This window comes from Equus przewalskii, chromosome 11 (assembly GCF_037783145.1).
Source record: "Equus przewalskii isolate Varuska chromosome 11, EquPr2, whole genome shotgun sequence".
Lineage (NCBI taxonomy): Eukaryota > Metazoa > Chordata > Mammalia > Perissodactyla > Equidae > Equus > Equus przewalskii.
Window position 1 is genome coordinate 31,621,761 of NC_091841.1, and position 14,272 is coordinate 31,636,032.

Here is a 14,272-nt window from a genome sequence, read left to right on the forward strand (position 1 = left end):
GAGCCTGCCAGAGACATGTGCGGCCACCCCTCCCGGTGAGCCTCCCGGGGGCGCTGACTCAGGCCCTGGCTGCCCCGCGTGGTCCCGGCCCTTGCTTGGACCGACTCTGACCCCAGCTGCGAGGCCCCGGCCTCCAAGCCCCCCGCCCAAGCTCCTCGCTGCCGGTGACTCAGGGAGGCCGCATCCAACTTGGCGGGCCGTGGGCCGGCTCGTTTCCTCCTGCACGGAGGCCCCGCGGAGGGGCTGGGCTGTTTTCCCAATCGTACCCCCTCCTCCAGCCCTGTCTTGCTGCATTTTCTCCTAGTCAGCAGCTCTGGGCGGGGTGGGGTGCTGTAGCGGTCGTGGCCTCTCAGGCCAGGTCCTGGGCCTACCAGGCAGGGGCTGGGGAGCAGGCGGGGAGCCCACCGGGGCCAGGGTCGCAGGCCTGCAGTGGGGGACAGAAGGCAGGGCTCACCCTACCGTCCAGGGAAGGAGCCTACGGGCCAGGGCCCTGGGGGCCCAGCTGGGAGAGCAGAGAGAGCTGTCACCCACACACAGGGACTCCAGGCTGATGGCGGAGGCACAGTTCAGCTCTCAGGGAGCCCTAGACTGATGAGGGAGGCACAGCCCGGCTCTCGAGGAGCCCTAGACTGACGGAGGAGGCACAGCCCAGCTCTCGGGGAGACCTAGACTGACGGGAGAGGCACAGTCCAACTCTCAGAGAGCCCTAGACTGACGGGGGAGGCACAGCCTGGCTCTCGGGGAGCCCTAGACTGACGGGGGAGGCACAGTCCAGCTCTCGAGGAGCCCTAGACTGATGGGGGAGGCACAGCCCAACTCTCAGAGAGCCGTAGACTGACGGGGGAGGCACAGCCCAGCTCTTGGGGAGCCCTAGACTGATGGGGGAGGCACAGCCCAACTCTCGGGGAGCCCTAGACTGACGGGGGAGGCACAGCCCAGCTCTCGGGGAGCCCTAGACTGACGGGGGAGGCACAGCCCGGCTCTCGGGGAGCCCTAGACTGACGGGGGAGGCACAGCCCGGCTCTCGGGGAGCCCTAGACTGACGGGGGAGGCACAGCCCAGCTCTCAGAGAGCCCTAGACTGACGGGGGAGGCACAGCCCGGCTCTCGGGGAGCCCTAGACTGACGGGAGAGGCACAGTCCAACTCTCAGAGAGCCCTAGACTGACGGGGGAGGCACAGCCTGGCTCTCGGGGAGCCCTAGACTGACGGGGGAGGCACAGTCCAGCTCTCGAGGAGCCCTAGACTGATGGGGGAGGCACAGCCCAACTCTCAGAGAGCCGTAGACTGACGGGGGAGGCACAGCCCAGCTCTTGGGGAGCCCTAGACTGATGGGGGAGGCACAGCCCAACTCTCGGGGAGCCCTAGACTGACGGGGGAGGCACAGCCCAGCTCTCGGGGAGCCCTAGACTGACGGGGGAGGCACAGCCCGGCTCTCGGGGAGCCCTAGACTGACGGGGGAGGCACAGCCCGGCTCTCGGGGAGCCCTAGACTGACGGGGGAGGCACAGTCCGGCTCTCGGGGAGCCCTAGACTGACGGGGGAGGCACAGTCCGGCTCTCGGGGAGCCCTAGACTGACAGGGGAGCCCTGGCTTAATGGTGTGAGACACAACCTTGGCCTCAGGCTCCTCCAGGCCATGGAGGGACATAGTGCTGTCCTCAAGGATTCTCTGACAATGGGGAGACTCAGCCCAGCCATGGGGTGCTGCCACTTGAAGCCCAGGGTCTGAGAGGGGAGGAGGTGCGGGGGTGCCCAGTCCTGAGCCCCCTGAGCTGCTCTTCCAGCCTCAGCCTGAAGCCCTCCGAGGCCCCCGAACTGGATGAGGATGAGGGTTTCGGTGATTGGTCGCAGAAGCCGGAGCAGCGGCAGCAGCACTCCGGAGCTGGGGAGCCTGTGGATGGCGGGGCGCCCCCTCGGGCTGAGAGTCCGGAGGGGGAGCAGGAGGAGGACAGGCAAGTGGGGTCCCCTTCCCAGCCAGCCCCTCCAAATGTCCCCGTGGCTGTGAGAGGGGAGAAGAGAGGAAGAGGGCAAGACGGCATGGCGGTCGGGGAAGGGGCTGTGGGAGGGCGGGGAGGAAATCTCATTCCTGGGCTCCCCTGGGCCCCTGGGCCCCATCCAGCCCAGCTGTGGCCTCAGGCCGGGGTGTTGCCACATCAGCACACATCTGCAGCCCACTTACGTAATGGAGGCTCTGCGCCCCCGCCACCCGCCCTCCCTTCCTCCCTCGGGGCTGGCTGATCTCCATTCCCACGGAGGGGAGCAGGTATTTCCAGATGTGCGGCCTTCGAGCCGGCCTTGGGGGGACAAGCTTTCCAGATGTGCAGACGTGTTTGCCGGTCTGAACCCGGGTGGGGTGGGAGCCAAAGCACCCGGGGGGCCCAGGGATGGGGGGCTGCTCCCAGAGCCTCACCCACCCCAAGTCAGGGGTCTGAGCTGCTCTCAGGACCCTGCAGGCTGTGTCCCAGGGCCCACTGTAGTCAGGGTTCTCGCTCTGCTCAGGAGCTCTTTGCCTCAATTGTCACCAGACTTGAGTCTCTCCCCTCTCTGGGCCACTTCTCAGCCCCTTCGAGACCCCGAAGCAGCATTGAGCTCTCACTCAGACCCCTCCTCTTGTTTAACCATCGCTTTTCCATCCCACAAGCAGGCTCCCACACCCCAGGAGCCAGCTGCCTAGCTGGGGCCTGGTCCTGGCTTAGCCCTCTGCCCACTAACTACCCTCTCCGAGCCTCAGTTTCCCCATCTGCCTTTGGGAGTCAGGGCACAGTCTGCATTTCTGAGCTGGGGCTGGGGTTGACATGGGTGGGCTCAGCCCCACCGGCCGCTGCTCCTTCCTCCTCAGCCGGCTGCAGGCCCCACTGTCCAACAGCAGGGGGCACTTACGCTCTTCGGCTGAATCTTGCCGGACTGATCCTCAGAGCCGGCCCCCTCCCTGCCCCCCGCACCTGCCTGGCCCGCACCCTAGCAGCTGAATGGGCCTCTGTGTGTCTGCCGCTGGCTCAGACCCCGGCCCACCTTGGGTGGTGGGTCTGGGTCTTGGCTGGCACAAACACCAAGAGGCCTGAAATCATGGAAAATGCGAGAATTTCCCATCCTCTTCTCCAGGTTCGGTCCCACTCAAATGCAGAGCCACGCAGCTGCCAGCAGGCTGGCCTCCCCTCCCCAGTGCCACCGCGGTCAGCCCCTCTCCTGGGAGATGTGGTCCTAGCTGTGACCCTGCCCTTGCCTGTCCTCCAGCTGACCAGCCCCCAAACCTCCCCAACAGACCCCACCTCACTCCCACTTGCCCCCACGCAGAGCAGGGCAGGAGCAGGCTGCCCACAGAGGACAGGGACAAGCAGGACACGAGGCTGGGGCTCGTGCAGAGAGCCTGGGGACAGGGTCTACCCTCAGCGGGAGGGTGCCCTTCAGTCAAGAGAGGCCTGCCCAGCAGCGATGGAGCAGCGGGCACTGTTCTCCAAGGGGGCCCAGGGACAGAGGGCCGGCTCTGAGGTCCTTAGGCCCATTTCCCCAAACAAGCTGGGGTCTCGGGCTTCCTTGCCACTCAACTGGTGTGACCACCCCCCTCTTACAGATGGGGAAACTGAGGTTTGGAAACGGGAAGGGACTTGAACCAAGCAATCAGATAGCATTCAATCTGATTGCCTCCCTCTTCCTGCCTGCAGGCCCCACCAGCATGGTCCCGGGAACGAGGATGGTGACAAGCTGAGCCCAGCTGGGGTCAGCCTGGAGGAGTTGCGTCTGAGCCATGGGTCAGAGCCCCAGGACGAGACAGAGCCCAGAGGCCCAGAGGGGACCAGCCAGGGCCTGGCAGAGGCTGAGGAGGCAGAGGAGCAGGTGACAGGGGCTCCCCTTGGGGTCAGGGCACACTCCGACCCCTGGGCTGGGTCTGTCTCTGCTGCCTGCATGCTCTCTGAGCCTCATGGGACCAGCCCAGAGGGAGCCAGCTCCCTCTACCCGTAGACTTTGTAGCTCCCACATTCAGAGGATGGTGGGGCTTGGTGACCCTGAGTGATGGGTGACAACTCCCTGGACTCATCAGTCCCTGTTGCTGACAATTCCAGAACTTGAGCATGTCAGGGCCGGAGAGGACCTGAGGCCCAGGGAGGGGAAGGAGCTCCCGGGGGTGGGGCGGGGGCAGGGCAGAGGGCAAGAGAGATGCAAAGCAGGTGGTGGTCATCCAGTCCCATAACCTCATATTCTGTTCCCAGCACCAGAAATGTCAGCAGCCCAGGGCACCCAGCCCCTTGGTCCTGGAGGAGACGACCGAACAGGGCTCACCTCCCCTGAGCCCCAGCATCAAAGTAGGTCAAGCCCCCAAGCCTGCCTCCTTTTCCTCTCTCCCAGACTCCTGGGCAAATGACAGCCCCGGAGAGGCAGCCACACGTCCGCTCCTGCTCTCCGCTATCCCCTCTGCCCTGCTCTCAGCAAATCTTTGAGAAAGAAACCAATGGGTGGTTGGATTGGTGGATGGGAGTGGCTTGGGGATAGAGAGCGGGCCTTGCTCTGGCTCTGAAGCCTCACGGCTCTGCCCACCTTCCACAGCTCAGTGACAGAACCGAGTCCCTGAACCGCTCCATCAAGAAGAGGTATGTCTGACTGCTTTCCAGCCTGGGACATTGGGTTCTCCAAGAGGGGTTGAAAGAGAGGGGCCCAGGGGCTGAGATCCGGGGGCCTGAGAGAACTCTGGCAGGGCCTCAGAGTGGGATATAGAAGCTGAGTGAGGGGGCATGAGTCATGACCCTTCTCCTGTCCTTCAGTAACAGTGTGAAGAAGTCCCAGCCAGCCCTGCCCATCTCCAAGATTGATGAGCGGCTGGAGCAGTACACCCAGGCCATCGAGGTATGATCAGACTCCTCCTCTTCTACTGGATCCCTCCTCCATTCATGCACCCATTTCTCTATCCAACCAACGTCCCTCCATCTAACCAACGCCTCATCCAACCTACACTCTTCGATCCAACTGATACTCCTCCATCTAATTCATATTGCTCCATCCAACCATCACTCCATCGTCCAATCAGCACCACTCTATCCAACCAATACCATTCCATCCAACCAATGTCCCTCCACCCAACCAATGTCCTGCCATCCAATCAACACCATTCCATCCAACCAACACCTCTCTATCCAACCAACACTCCTCTATCCAACCATCACCCTTCCATTCAACCACCACCACTCCATCCAAACAATGTCCTTCCATTCAACCAACACTCCTCCATTCAACCAACACTCCTCCATTCAACAAATACCCCTCCATCCAACCAACACACCACCATCCAATCAACACCCCTCCACCCAGCCAACACCACTTCATCCAACCAATGTCCCTCCATTCAACCAACACTCTTTCATATAACCAATCCTCTTCCATCCAACCAACCTTTCTTCATCCAACCAACACTACTCTATCCAACAAACAACCTCCATGCAGCCAATATCCCTCCCTGCAGCCAATATCCCTCCATCCAACAAACATTCTTCCATCCAACCAATGTCCCTGCATCCAGCCAACACCCCTCAATCCCCCCAACAGCCCTCCATCCAACCAGTGTCCATTTATCCATCCAATACCACTCCATTCAACAAACACCACTCTATCCAATCAATGTCCCTCCATCCAACACCCCTCTATCCAACCAATGCTTCTCCACCCAACCAATGTCTCTCCTTCCAACCAAGACTCTTCCATTCAACCAACTCCCCTCCATCTAATCAACACCCCTCCATTTAACCAACACTATTCTATTCAACCAATGATCCTCCATACAACCAATACCCCTCCATACAACCAATGCCCCTCCATTCAACCAACTCCCCACCATACAACCAACACCCTTCCATCTAACCAATACCCTTCCGTACAACCATCACTCTTCCATCCAACCAACTCCCTTCGGTGCAACCCATGCTCCTCCAGCCCTAATGCCATAGGTAGCATGAGGATAGCCCCACATCTGTCTTGTATCCCATCATATCACCTGTGCTCTCCAGAACAAGGGGATTTCACGAGTACACCAAACGGGGAAATGCGCATCTTTTCAGAGTGCCTTGCTTGGGCCCTGCATTGTGACAGCACTCCCAGGGAAATGTGAAGATACAGAGGATGTTGCCCGTGCGCTGGAGGGTCTCACCACGCCTCTCTGACATGGCCCATGTGGCCGTTCACTAAAGCAGTTCTGGGCTCTATCTCCTCTGCAGACTGCTGGCCGGACCCCCAAGCTAGCCCGCCAGCCCTCCATTGAGCTGCCCAGTATGGCCGTGGCGAGTACTAAGAGCCGGTGGGAGACGGGAGAGGTGCAGGCTCAGTCCGCCGCCAAGGCCCCCTCCTGCAAGGTAGGACCCCCTCCTCAGTAAGGAAGGGGGAGACCATCAAGGCTGAAGTCTGAGCAGACAGCAGTGGGGCATCTGAGGGAGCTGGGGTCGCCAGGCTGCCCAGGGGTGGAAAGCTGTGTGCAGAAGGCTGGTTGGGTAAGTGAAGGTGGACAGGGCCACCTTCCTTTCCTGCCTCTTCCCCTGGGCTGTCCCACAAGGAGGCGGGTGGGCAGGCCTTGGGCCCCTGACCAGGCAGGAGAGAAGGGCCCAGGCCTCTGAGAGCCCGGTCAGGGGTCTGTACCTGTGATGTGTCCTTCCTTCTTCCCCCAGGATATTGTAGCTGGAGACATGAGCAAGAAAAGCCTCTGGGAGCAGACAGGTGGCTCCAAGACGTCGTCGACAGTTAAGGTAGGGTCTAAATAGGCTGATGAGGGGAGGGAGGGTCCGTCAGGTGAGAGCCAAGAGGGGCTTGTCTTCAGTGCATCTGGGAGGGCTTCCCAGAGGCAGCGCCATCTCCCTACTGCGGCTCTCACCTTTGCTCTCGGTCTCCTTCCCCAACAGAGCACCCCGTCTGGGAAGAGGTACAAGTTTGTGGCCACCGGACACGGGAAATATGAGAAGGTGCTCGTAGACGAAGGCTCGGCACCCTAGGCCGCCCTTCTTGGTGAGTCCAGGGCAGCGGCCGGAGCATGATTTGCTGTGCATGAAATGTGCTGTTCTGGGAATGTGGCAGGCCTGCTTGTCCGTGTCACCAGCTGTCAGGGCAGCCTCCGAGGGCCAAATGCCCAGCCCCAGAGTCAGCCAGAACCCAGACCCCACTGGGCCTCCCAGCCCCCTGCAGACTCTCGCCCGTCACCCCCATCTTACACAGGACGCGAACATTTGGTCACTTTCCCGGCTGCACCCTGCTCAGCCATTCTCCATGGGGAAGCTCAAACCTCCCTCTGTGGGGGCCACAATGTCCCGACTGGGCTCATTAGGCAGTGAGGTCGTCATGGCCCCTGCAGGGCTTATGTTGGAAGAAGTGGACGGGATGGAGCCCCAGGAGCTGGGGTCCCCGCCTGGTGGTAAACTGAGGGTCTGAAAGGGACTAGAACCTTGGTCTTACCCTCCTGCCCCTGGGGGGACCGCTTCACTTTCTACCGCCCTCCCATCACCTGGCAAAGAGTCAGAAGGATGACCTGCTGCTATGGTTAGACACACTTTTATTAGTGGCCTGGGTCCCAGGATCCATTTATAGCACCCGTGACATCCTGGCCCCTACCGACTGCTGTTCCCCCTCCTGAGTCCAGCTCCCAGGAGCTGGGGCTAGAGTTTTCCCCAGGTCCTTCCGGATCCTCTCCCATTGCAACCGGCCCCCATCAGAGCCTTGGCACTTGCCCTGAGTCAGACCCCAGCTCATTGCAGCCTAGCGGCCCCCAAAGCAGCATGAGGCCTGAGGTCCCATTCACCGCCCCTAGCTGGGCTGTAGCCCCTCCTCAACCACTCTGCTGGGCTGTTCTCCGAGCCCCAGGTCTGAGGATAGGCCCCATCCAGCCATTGAAGCCCGGTCCTGACTGATGCTGAGGCCCTGCCCCTCTCTCTCCCAGCAGCGAGCACCCCTCAAGCTCTGGCCCCAGGTGGGGAAGCAGAGATGGGCAGCTAAAGGGACAGGGGTGCAGGGCCGGCTTCCACCGAGCCTGGGGCTCAGCTCCCCACATCTGTCAGGGCTCTATCATCGGGATGCAGCTAACAGTGCGGGTGACTGGATCACCCTGACCCCTCTGGCTCCACAGAGCAATTGTAAACCCATCCCCAGAATCTCTCACGGTAGAAGGGAGGGGGACCGCAAAGCCCGGCCCCAGAATCCCCCCGTCCTGTCCAGCCTCTGAGTTCACTGAGCAGAGCACCCTTGGGCTGAGTCCAGCCCTCCCTGCTCACCACCTGCAGCCCTCGGGGGCTCCAGGCTTCCCCAGAGACCCGGGCAGGTGCTCCGTGCAGACTGCGGGCTGCTGCCGCCTCCCTGTACCTCCTTGCCCTCCGCCCCGTGCGAGACTCAGGCCGGCCCAGCCCTGCAAGTCAACCCAACCCCCTGCCTCATACAGACTTAGGTGCTTCCCATCTCACCAGAGGCTTCACCCCGAAAGCCCCCACACTCTACCGCCTGCAGACCCCTCCACACCACCGAGGCACGCCTCCTCCTCAACCCCACCTGCTCCCAGCCTCATCCCACCTCCCATCACGGACCTTCACGCCCCCATCCAGCCAACCTGCCCCTCCTGGCACCCCAGCACCCCCAGGTTCCCTCAGCCCCCATCTGGCCCTGGTGCCCTCTTCAGTGGCCACAGCTTCCCAGCTAGACCGTCAGTCCCTCTTGTATTCACCCCCATGGTCCTGGGCCCTGGGGCTGCCCCAGCCATTCACTGCAGCCTCCAGCCTGCCGCCGTCCTGTTGAAGTTCCTGGGCTGGGGGCTCAACTCCAGGACAGGGTGGCTCTTGGGAGGGGGCCTGGTGGCCACCTCCTGCAGCTTCCGGGCATTGAAGCGAGGCCGACAGAGGAAGGGTAGGCGGCTGAGGCCGGCCAGGGTGCACGCCCCGTCCCTGGGCCCTGCCGGGCTGCCACGGGACTCGGCCACCGACATGCGGTACAGCACTGCATCCCACATCCTGGAGGCCCGGGAGACAGGAGGCCGGGGTGCTGGGCTGGCGGGGACGGTCACCTCCTGCTCCGCACGCTCTGGGCCCGGCTCCGGCCCCGGGAATGGGGGCTCCTCCATCAGCTGCTTCTTGAGGCGTATCCAGCCGCTGAGCTGAGGCTTGGGTGCGACTTTGGGGACAGGGCACGGGTGGGGACCTGATGGTGGAGTCGGGGACGAGGCCCGGTGGGGGCTGGAGACCTGCTCAGGCACTGCAGTAGGGCCAGTCGTTGGGGGCTCCTCCGTGCACTCAGCATCAGGGGCCACAGAGGCTGGCCTGTAAGGCGAGAGTCCTGGAGAGTGGTAGGTGGGGGCTATGGGCACCACAACCCGGGTGCTGACTTCTCTGGGCACTGAGGCCTGGAAGCCAGGGGGTGGCCTGGGCACCGGGGACATCTCAGGCCAGGGACTGGCAGTCTGGGCCCCAGTGGGCAGTGGGCGGATATGGGCTACTGGGATCACGGGCTGGGCCCCAGGAAGGCACAATGTTGTGTCTTGGTCCTGGCTCCCAGGCCCCCCATCCAGGGCTGTCTGGGGGTGCTCAGAGATCCCAGCCTGTGGGGACGGCGTCAGCCGAATGTGCACCTGGCTGACGTGGGTAGCCCCCACTGCAGGAGCCAAGACTTGGGCGAAGCCACTGGGGGACCGCGTGGGTTCTGGGGCCGGAGTTACCAGCTGGGGACTCGTGGCCTTGAAGTGAGTGGCCAGGCTCCTGCGCTGGGTGAGGCTGAAGGAGAATGTGGATTTCTGAAGGGGGGACACCACGTGGTGGATGACGGGGGTGTGGGGGGTGCGGGGTAGTGCAGCCACCACGCGCGGGGCCTCAGCAGGGCGTGGGGCCTCCTCGGCAGAGCGTGGGGCCTCGGCAGGGCGTGGGGCCTCGACAGGGCGCCAGGCTTCGGCAGGGCGCGGGGCCTCGGCAGATTGCGGGGCTGTGGTCTCCTGGTCGTGGCTGGCCTCACTCACAGGGGACAGGGAGATGCGGAAAGCCCCCAGCGGGGCAGGGGGCCCGCCCCCAGTCATCTTCTTCCGGGCTGCCTTCCTCAGAAGTTTCTGCAGACGCAGGTTGTCCTTCCCCGGCTTGGGCAGGAGGGGCGGTGGGGGTCCAGGGGGGCCTTGGGGGCATGGGCCAACAGCCTCAGGGGCCATGGAGGCAGCTGAGATGAGCATCGCTGCACCCTGGGGTGGAGAGGGGCAGCCATCAGGTCAGCCCTCCTCACTTCCCTTCCCCCTCCCTGTGGGGGCACATGGTCCCCCTGTTGTGCAGGAGGACCCAAGGTCCAGAGGGGCACAGCCTGACCATCAGAGGCTCTGTTTCCTAAGCACTCAGCACCTGCCAGGTGCGTTCTAGGCAGGTCTGTCTGCATCAGCAACTCTGTGAGGCGGCCCCACCTCACTCTGGTTTGGGAACGAGCCCACAGGGGCCCGAGTGGCTCGGCGGGTGATGGACGAGGGCTGGAACTTGGCTCCAGGCACCGCTGCGTGCACAGCCTGGGCTGGGAGACCCACAGGCAAGCTCCAAGCGGGAGGCACGTGCTGGGCGGGCCGCCCGCGGGGACAGGAAGAGCGCCTGCCCGCTAACGGCGAGGGGCGCCACGCCGTCGCCGGCCTGACCGCAGGCGCGTCCGCTGCAAGCCAGCGGTGAGGGTGGCGGCCAGAGGCTCAGGGAAGCAGAGGCCGCATCATCAGAGGTAGATTTGCCGGGAGGTGGGAGCAATTTTTGCTGACCTATGCTAAATGGGATGTTCCCACAGACATCTCGGCTGGGGTGGTCCCAGCCAAGCCACCCGCCCTGGTTTCTGGGCGCCACGTGCTTGCAAGGACGTTGACAAATGGCGTCTGGGCCAAGCCAGAGGCCAGCCGGTTTAGGGGAGGAGGCAGGCCTGGGGGCTGCTGCCCCTGGGGCCAGCTCTGTCAGGCAGGAGCAGTTCTGCCTAGGGAGGGGCCAAGAGATCTGCTGGGGGCTCACACTCAGGTGCTGCCCACCTCTGGGGGTCCAGAAACCACAGATCTACCTGCGGGGGCCTGCCAGGCTAGCAGGCAAACAGGTGATGGACGGCACTCCCTCCACCTAGGGTCCCAAGCAGAGCTCAGGTCGTTTAGCAGGCTTCCCAGGTGGAGGCCGACACAGGGTTCCGGCTGCTGGAGGGTGGAGGCTGCTCCCGGTGGTGGGAGGGGGTGTGGAGGGCAGCAGGGCTGTGGCCTTCCTGGCACTGCAGCGTCACACTCCCCACCGTGCCTGTGTTTCAGCTTTCCTGCCGCTGCAGTGCAGGCTGAGCTCCCTCCGTGCTCCCAGGGGAGAGTCCAGCCGGATGCCCACCCTGGCCTGCCGAAGAAGCTGCTTCCATCACCTGCTTGGCCTGCCCACGCCCCTCCAACACCCGCCACCACCACAACCTCTTTGCTCCTGGACCCTCCACCTTCTCTCCCCTCCCACTGTCTGACCATGCCCCCCCCCAGCCTGGCTCTGCCTCTTATAAGCTCAGGCTGGCAGCTGGCTAAAGGGACCCCCTCCCCCAGAGAAGCCAAGAACTCCCAAGGAAGGTGCAGCCTGTGCAGAGAGAGGGCATCTGTGGGGGACCTCATGGTCAAGAGCCAGTGACACCTGAGCTGGATGCTTAGGCCCTACATCCTTCTCTGCCCCCTGCTTGCAGACCAATCCATTTTGTGCAATAAAGCTCCTCGTGTGTCCCCATGTGCTGACTCTCTGGTGCTCACTAACTGGGGGAGGGACATGGGAGCCAGGCCAGCCAGGTTGGAAAGGCCATCCCCCTCATACAGTGGTGGGACCCAGGCCTCTGGCTCCGGATCTGGACACTCTGTGTTCTGTCCCATGGGCTTCTGCAGCGTCAGACTCTGGGGTCTGAGGTGTAGTGGCCTAAGTTGGGGCATACACATTGTGTGGGGTCCAATCCTCCTCTTCTAGGACATCTAGGATGCTTCCTCCCTTGACTGGCCTGATAAAAACTTTACAGCACCCAAACCACTGTGCACTTCTGGTCTGTACCCCTAGACTGTGCATCCCCTGAGAACAAGACCCACCTTGGTGTCATCCCCCATCCCAGCACCCAGGAGGTGCTGAGTGAACATTTAGTGGGTAGACAGATGAGTGAAGGATGGATGGATGGATGGATGGATGGATGGATAGACAAAGAATGGGTGGATGGGTGGATGGGTGGATGATGGATGGAGGGATGGATGGATGAATGACAGACGGGGGGATGATGAATGGATAGAGGGAGGGAGGGAACGGGTGGATGTATGAACTGATGGATGGTTGGGCAGGTGGATGGACTGATGTATACACAGACAAGCGAATGAGTCATTGAGGGATGGATAGATAAAGAATGGATGTATGGGTGGATGGGTGGATCTACAGAAGCGATGCGAGATAGATGTGCAGAAACACAGTTGTACAGAGAGGAGACAGGAGAAGAGAAGTAGAGGCGGTCAGATAAACGCGTGCTGCACAAGACAGTGGGTAGATGGTTGGATGGGTGGGTGGATACGTGAGTGGGTAGATGGATGCATGGATGGATGGATGATGGGAGGGAGGGAGGAAAGTAGTAATTTGAGGACGGATGTATGAAAATGAATGGGTGGGTGAATGGACGGAGTGTGAAGCGGGAGACAGAGCCGGGCCATCCTCCCGAGCCCTCCCCCACTCCCTGCTCCTGCCCTCAGGTCTGACATTGAGCACTGCTGCCCTCAGTGCCTGGGGAGCCTTTGAAGAGCAGGCCCCCTGGACCCTTGGCATTCTAGGCCCGGCTCTACTCGGAGCCTCCATTTTCTGAAGTCTTCATGGTCAAATCTGCCTGTCTCCCACAGGACAGAGTAAGTGTGGACAGCTCAGAAGTGTTAAAACTCAACAAAGCCATGGCCACCTGTCCTCACCCACGCCCACCTCTGAGGCAGCGTCCGGGGCTGTGCTCTGCCAGCTAGGGAACATCCTCCAGGGGACACGGTGCTCTCTCCCTTCCCACCCAGCTAGATGGGACATTAGCCGAGGGCAGCAGGCAGAAGCAGCTGCAAAGTCCAGGGCTGGGTAGTGAGCTGGGACCAGAGTGGACAGCATTGAGGGGCAAGAGGCAGTGGGGCAGGACAGAACAGGAGGCAGCCAGCCATGCTTCCCTGATGGACCCAGCCCCTCTCGGATCTTCAGCACCCTGGCCTGGCTTTGGGGACAAGGACACAGGGTCTGTCTCCTCTGGATATTACTGACGCCCACTGCCATAGCGAGCCCCTGCCTCTCAGCGCCTGGGGGGTCAGGGCCTGCCCACCGCAAGATTGAGAGGCTCAAAGGGGCCCCTACCCAAGGGGTACCTGGCTGGGGATGCCCAGGCATTGTCCCTCTGCCATCTGTCCTGCCTGCCTGAGAGGCCCCATCTGACACCCCCTTGTTACCCTGCCCTGGGTACTGAATGCCAGCCCCGCACACAGGAGACAGAGCAAACCGGTGACTATAGATCACGCAGAAGCACCCCAGGCGTGTGGGGCGGCAGCCATGGGGGCTGGGAAAGGCTCATCCCCCAAGCGCTGTGTCAGCAGCTTCTATCTCGGGCCTGGCAGAGCCCAAGCCTGAGAAGCTGGGCCGACTGGGAGCTCAGGCTGGAACCAGCATGGACGCCCAGGTCAGCTCAGGGCTCCTAGAAGATGTTCAAGGTCCCTTGGGCCCCACCACCCCCAACCACGCACACTGGGGCCAGAACCCAGATCAAGAGACCCCTGCCCTCCCCCACCACCCCTGAGAGAGCTGGAGCCAAGACGCTGGGTGGGGGGGCTCCCTCTCACTGCCTCCTCCCTGCTCCCCAGCTCTGCTCAGCTTTGCCAACTTCTGAAGCCCACCCCCTGCCGTGGGCCCCTGGCCGAGGCCCTGCACAGTCAGTTCTCAAACTCTTACTGGGGATGAGCTCAGTCTCCCACCGCACACCCCATCCCTTGCCTCCACCCCAGATCTCCAGGCCCCCTCCAACCCCCAGGGGAGCCCCTGCCCTGACCCCTCTCCTCCCGGCCCAGCCTGGCGAGTGTGGATTACCTGCCACAGGCCCTCGGCAGCCGGTGGCCTGTCCAGCAGTGCCCGCTCAATGCCGTCCGGCCGCAGCACGGGCCTGGCGACCTGAGGGGGAGGTCGCCGATACCCAAAATAAAACCTGCCCAGTCCCTCTGACCTCAGCGCCCGCTGTCTGGCTCAGTCTGCTCGCAGGAGTGCACCTGCCAGAGGCCAAGGCTGCTGAGCGGGCAGGCACCCTCCTCTGCTGGCCAAGCAGGGCCACTGCAGGGGCCG

At 62.6% G+C, this 14,272-nt stretch overlaps 2 protein-coding genes across 9 annotated transcripts in view; one reads left to right on the top strand and one right to left on the bottom strand.

The window, feature by feature from the left end:
• The window catches only part of LSP1 (lymphocyte specific protein 1), a 48,112-nt gene extending 36,429 nt beyond the window's left edge, over positions 1-11,683 (top strand). For 5 of the 7 annotated variants that reach the window (XM_070564407.1, XM_070564406.1, XM_070564408.1 and 2 more), the window contains 9 exons: positions 1,784-1,951; positions 3,662-3,833; positions 4,208-4,300; positions 4,542-4,585; positions 4,757-4,838; positions 6,200-6,334; positions 6,644-6,721; positions 6,875-6,977; positions 11,239-11,683. In XM_070564407.1, the coding sequence (XP_070420508.1) occupies positions 1,784-1,951; positions 3,662-3,833; positions 4,208-4,300; positions 4,542-4,585; positions 4,757-4,838; positions 6,200-6,334; positions 6,644-6,721; positions 6,875-6,964 (862 nt within the window). In that variant the 3' untranslated portion in view covers positions 6,965-6,977; positions 11,239-11,683. The remainder of the gene's footprint in view (positions 1-1,783; positions 1,952-3,661; positions 3,834-4,207; positions 4,301-4,541; positions 4,586-4,756; positions 4,839-6,199; positions 6,335-6,643; positions 6,722-6,874; positions 6,978-11,238) is intronic. The other 2 variants (XM_070564410.1, XM_070564409.1) reach the window with 1 other exon arrangement.
• Positions 7,502-14,197, bottom strand: PRR33 (proline rich 33). Of its 2 annotated transcripts, none has more exons than XM_008508709.2 (2): positions 14,024-14,197; positions 7,502-10,167 (listed from the first exon to the last, which is right to left on the bottom strand). In XM_008508709.2, exon 2 carries the CDS (start codon positions 10,156-10,158, stop codon positions 8,713-8,715), a length of 1,446 nt encoding a protein of 481 aa, XP_008506931.2. In that variant the 5' UTR covers positions 10,159-10,167; positions 14,024-14,197; the 3' UTR covers positions 7,502-8,712. The 2 variants fall into 2 exon arrangements, with proteins under 2 accessions (XP_008506931.2, XP_008506930.2); XM_008508708.2 differs by lacking the exon at positions 14,024-14,197 and adding an exon at positions 11,004-11,239.
• Between the last annotated feature and the right edge of the window lie 75 nt (positions 14,198-14,272).

Coding starts and splice junctions, on each gene's coding strand:
- PRR33 (XM_008508709.2), bottom strand. CDS start 10,158: ATGCTCATCTCAGCTGCCTCCATGGCCCCTGAGGCTGTTGGCCCATGC.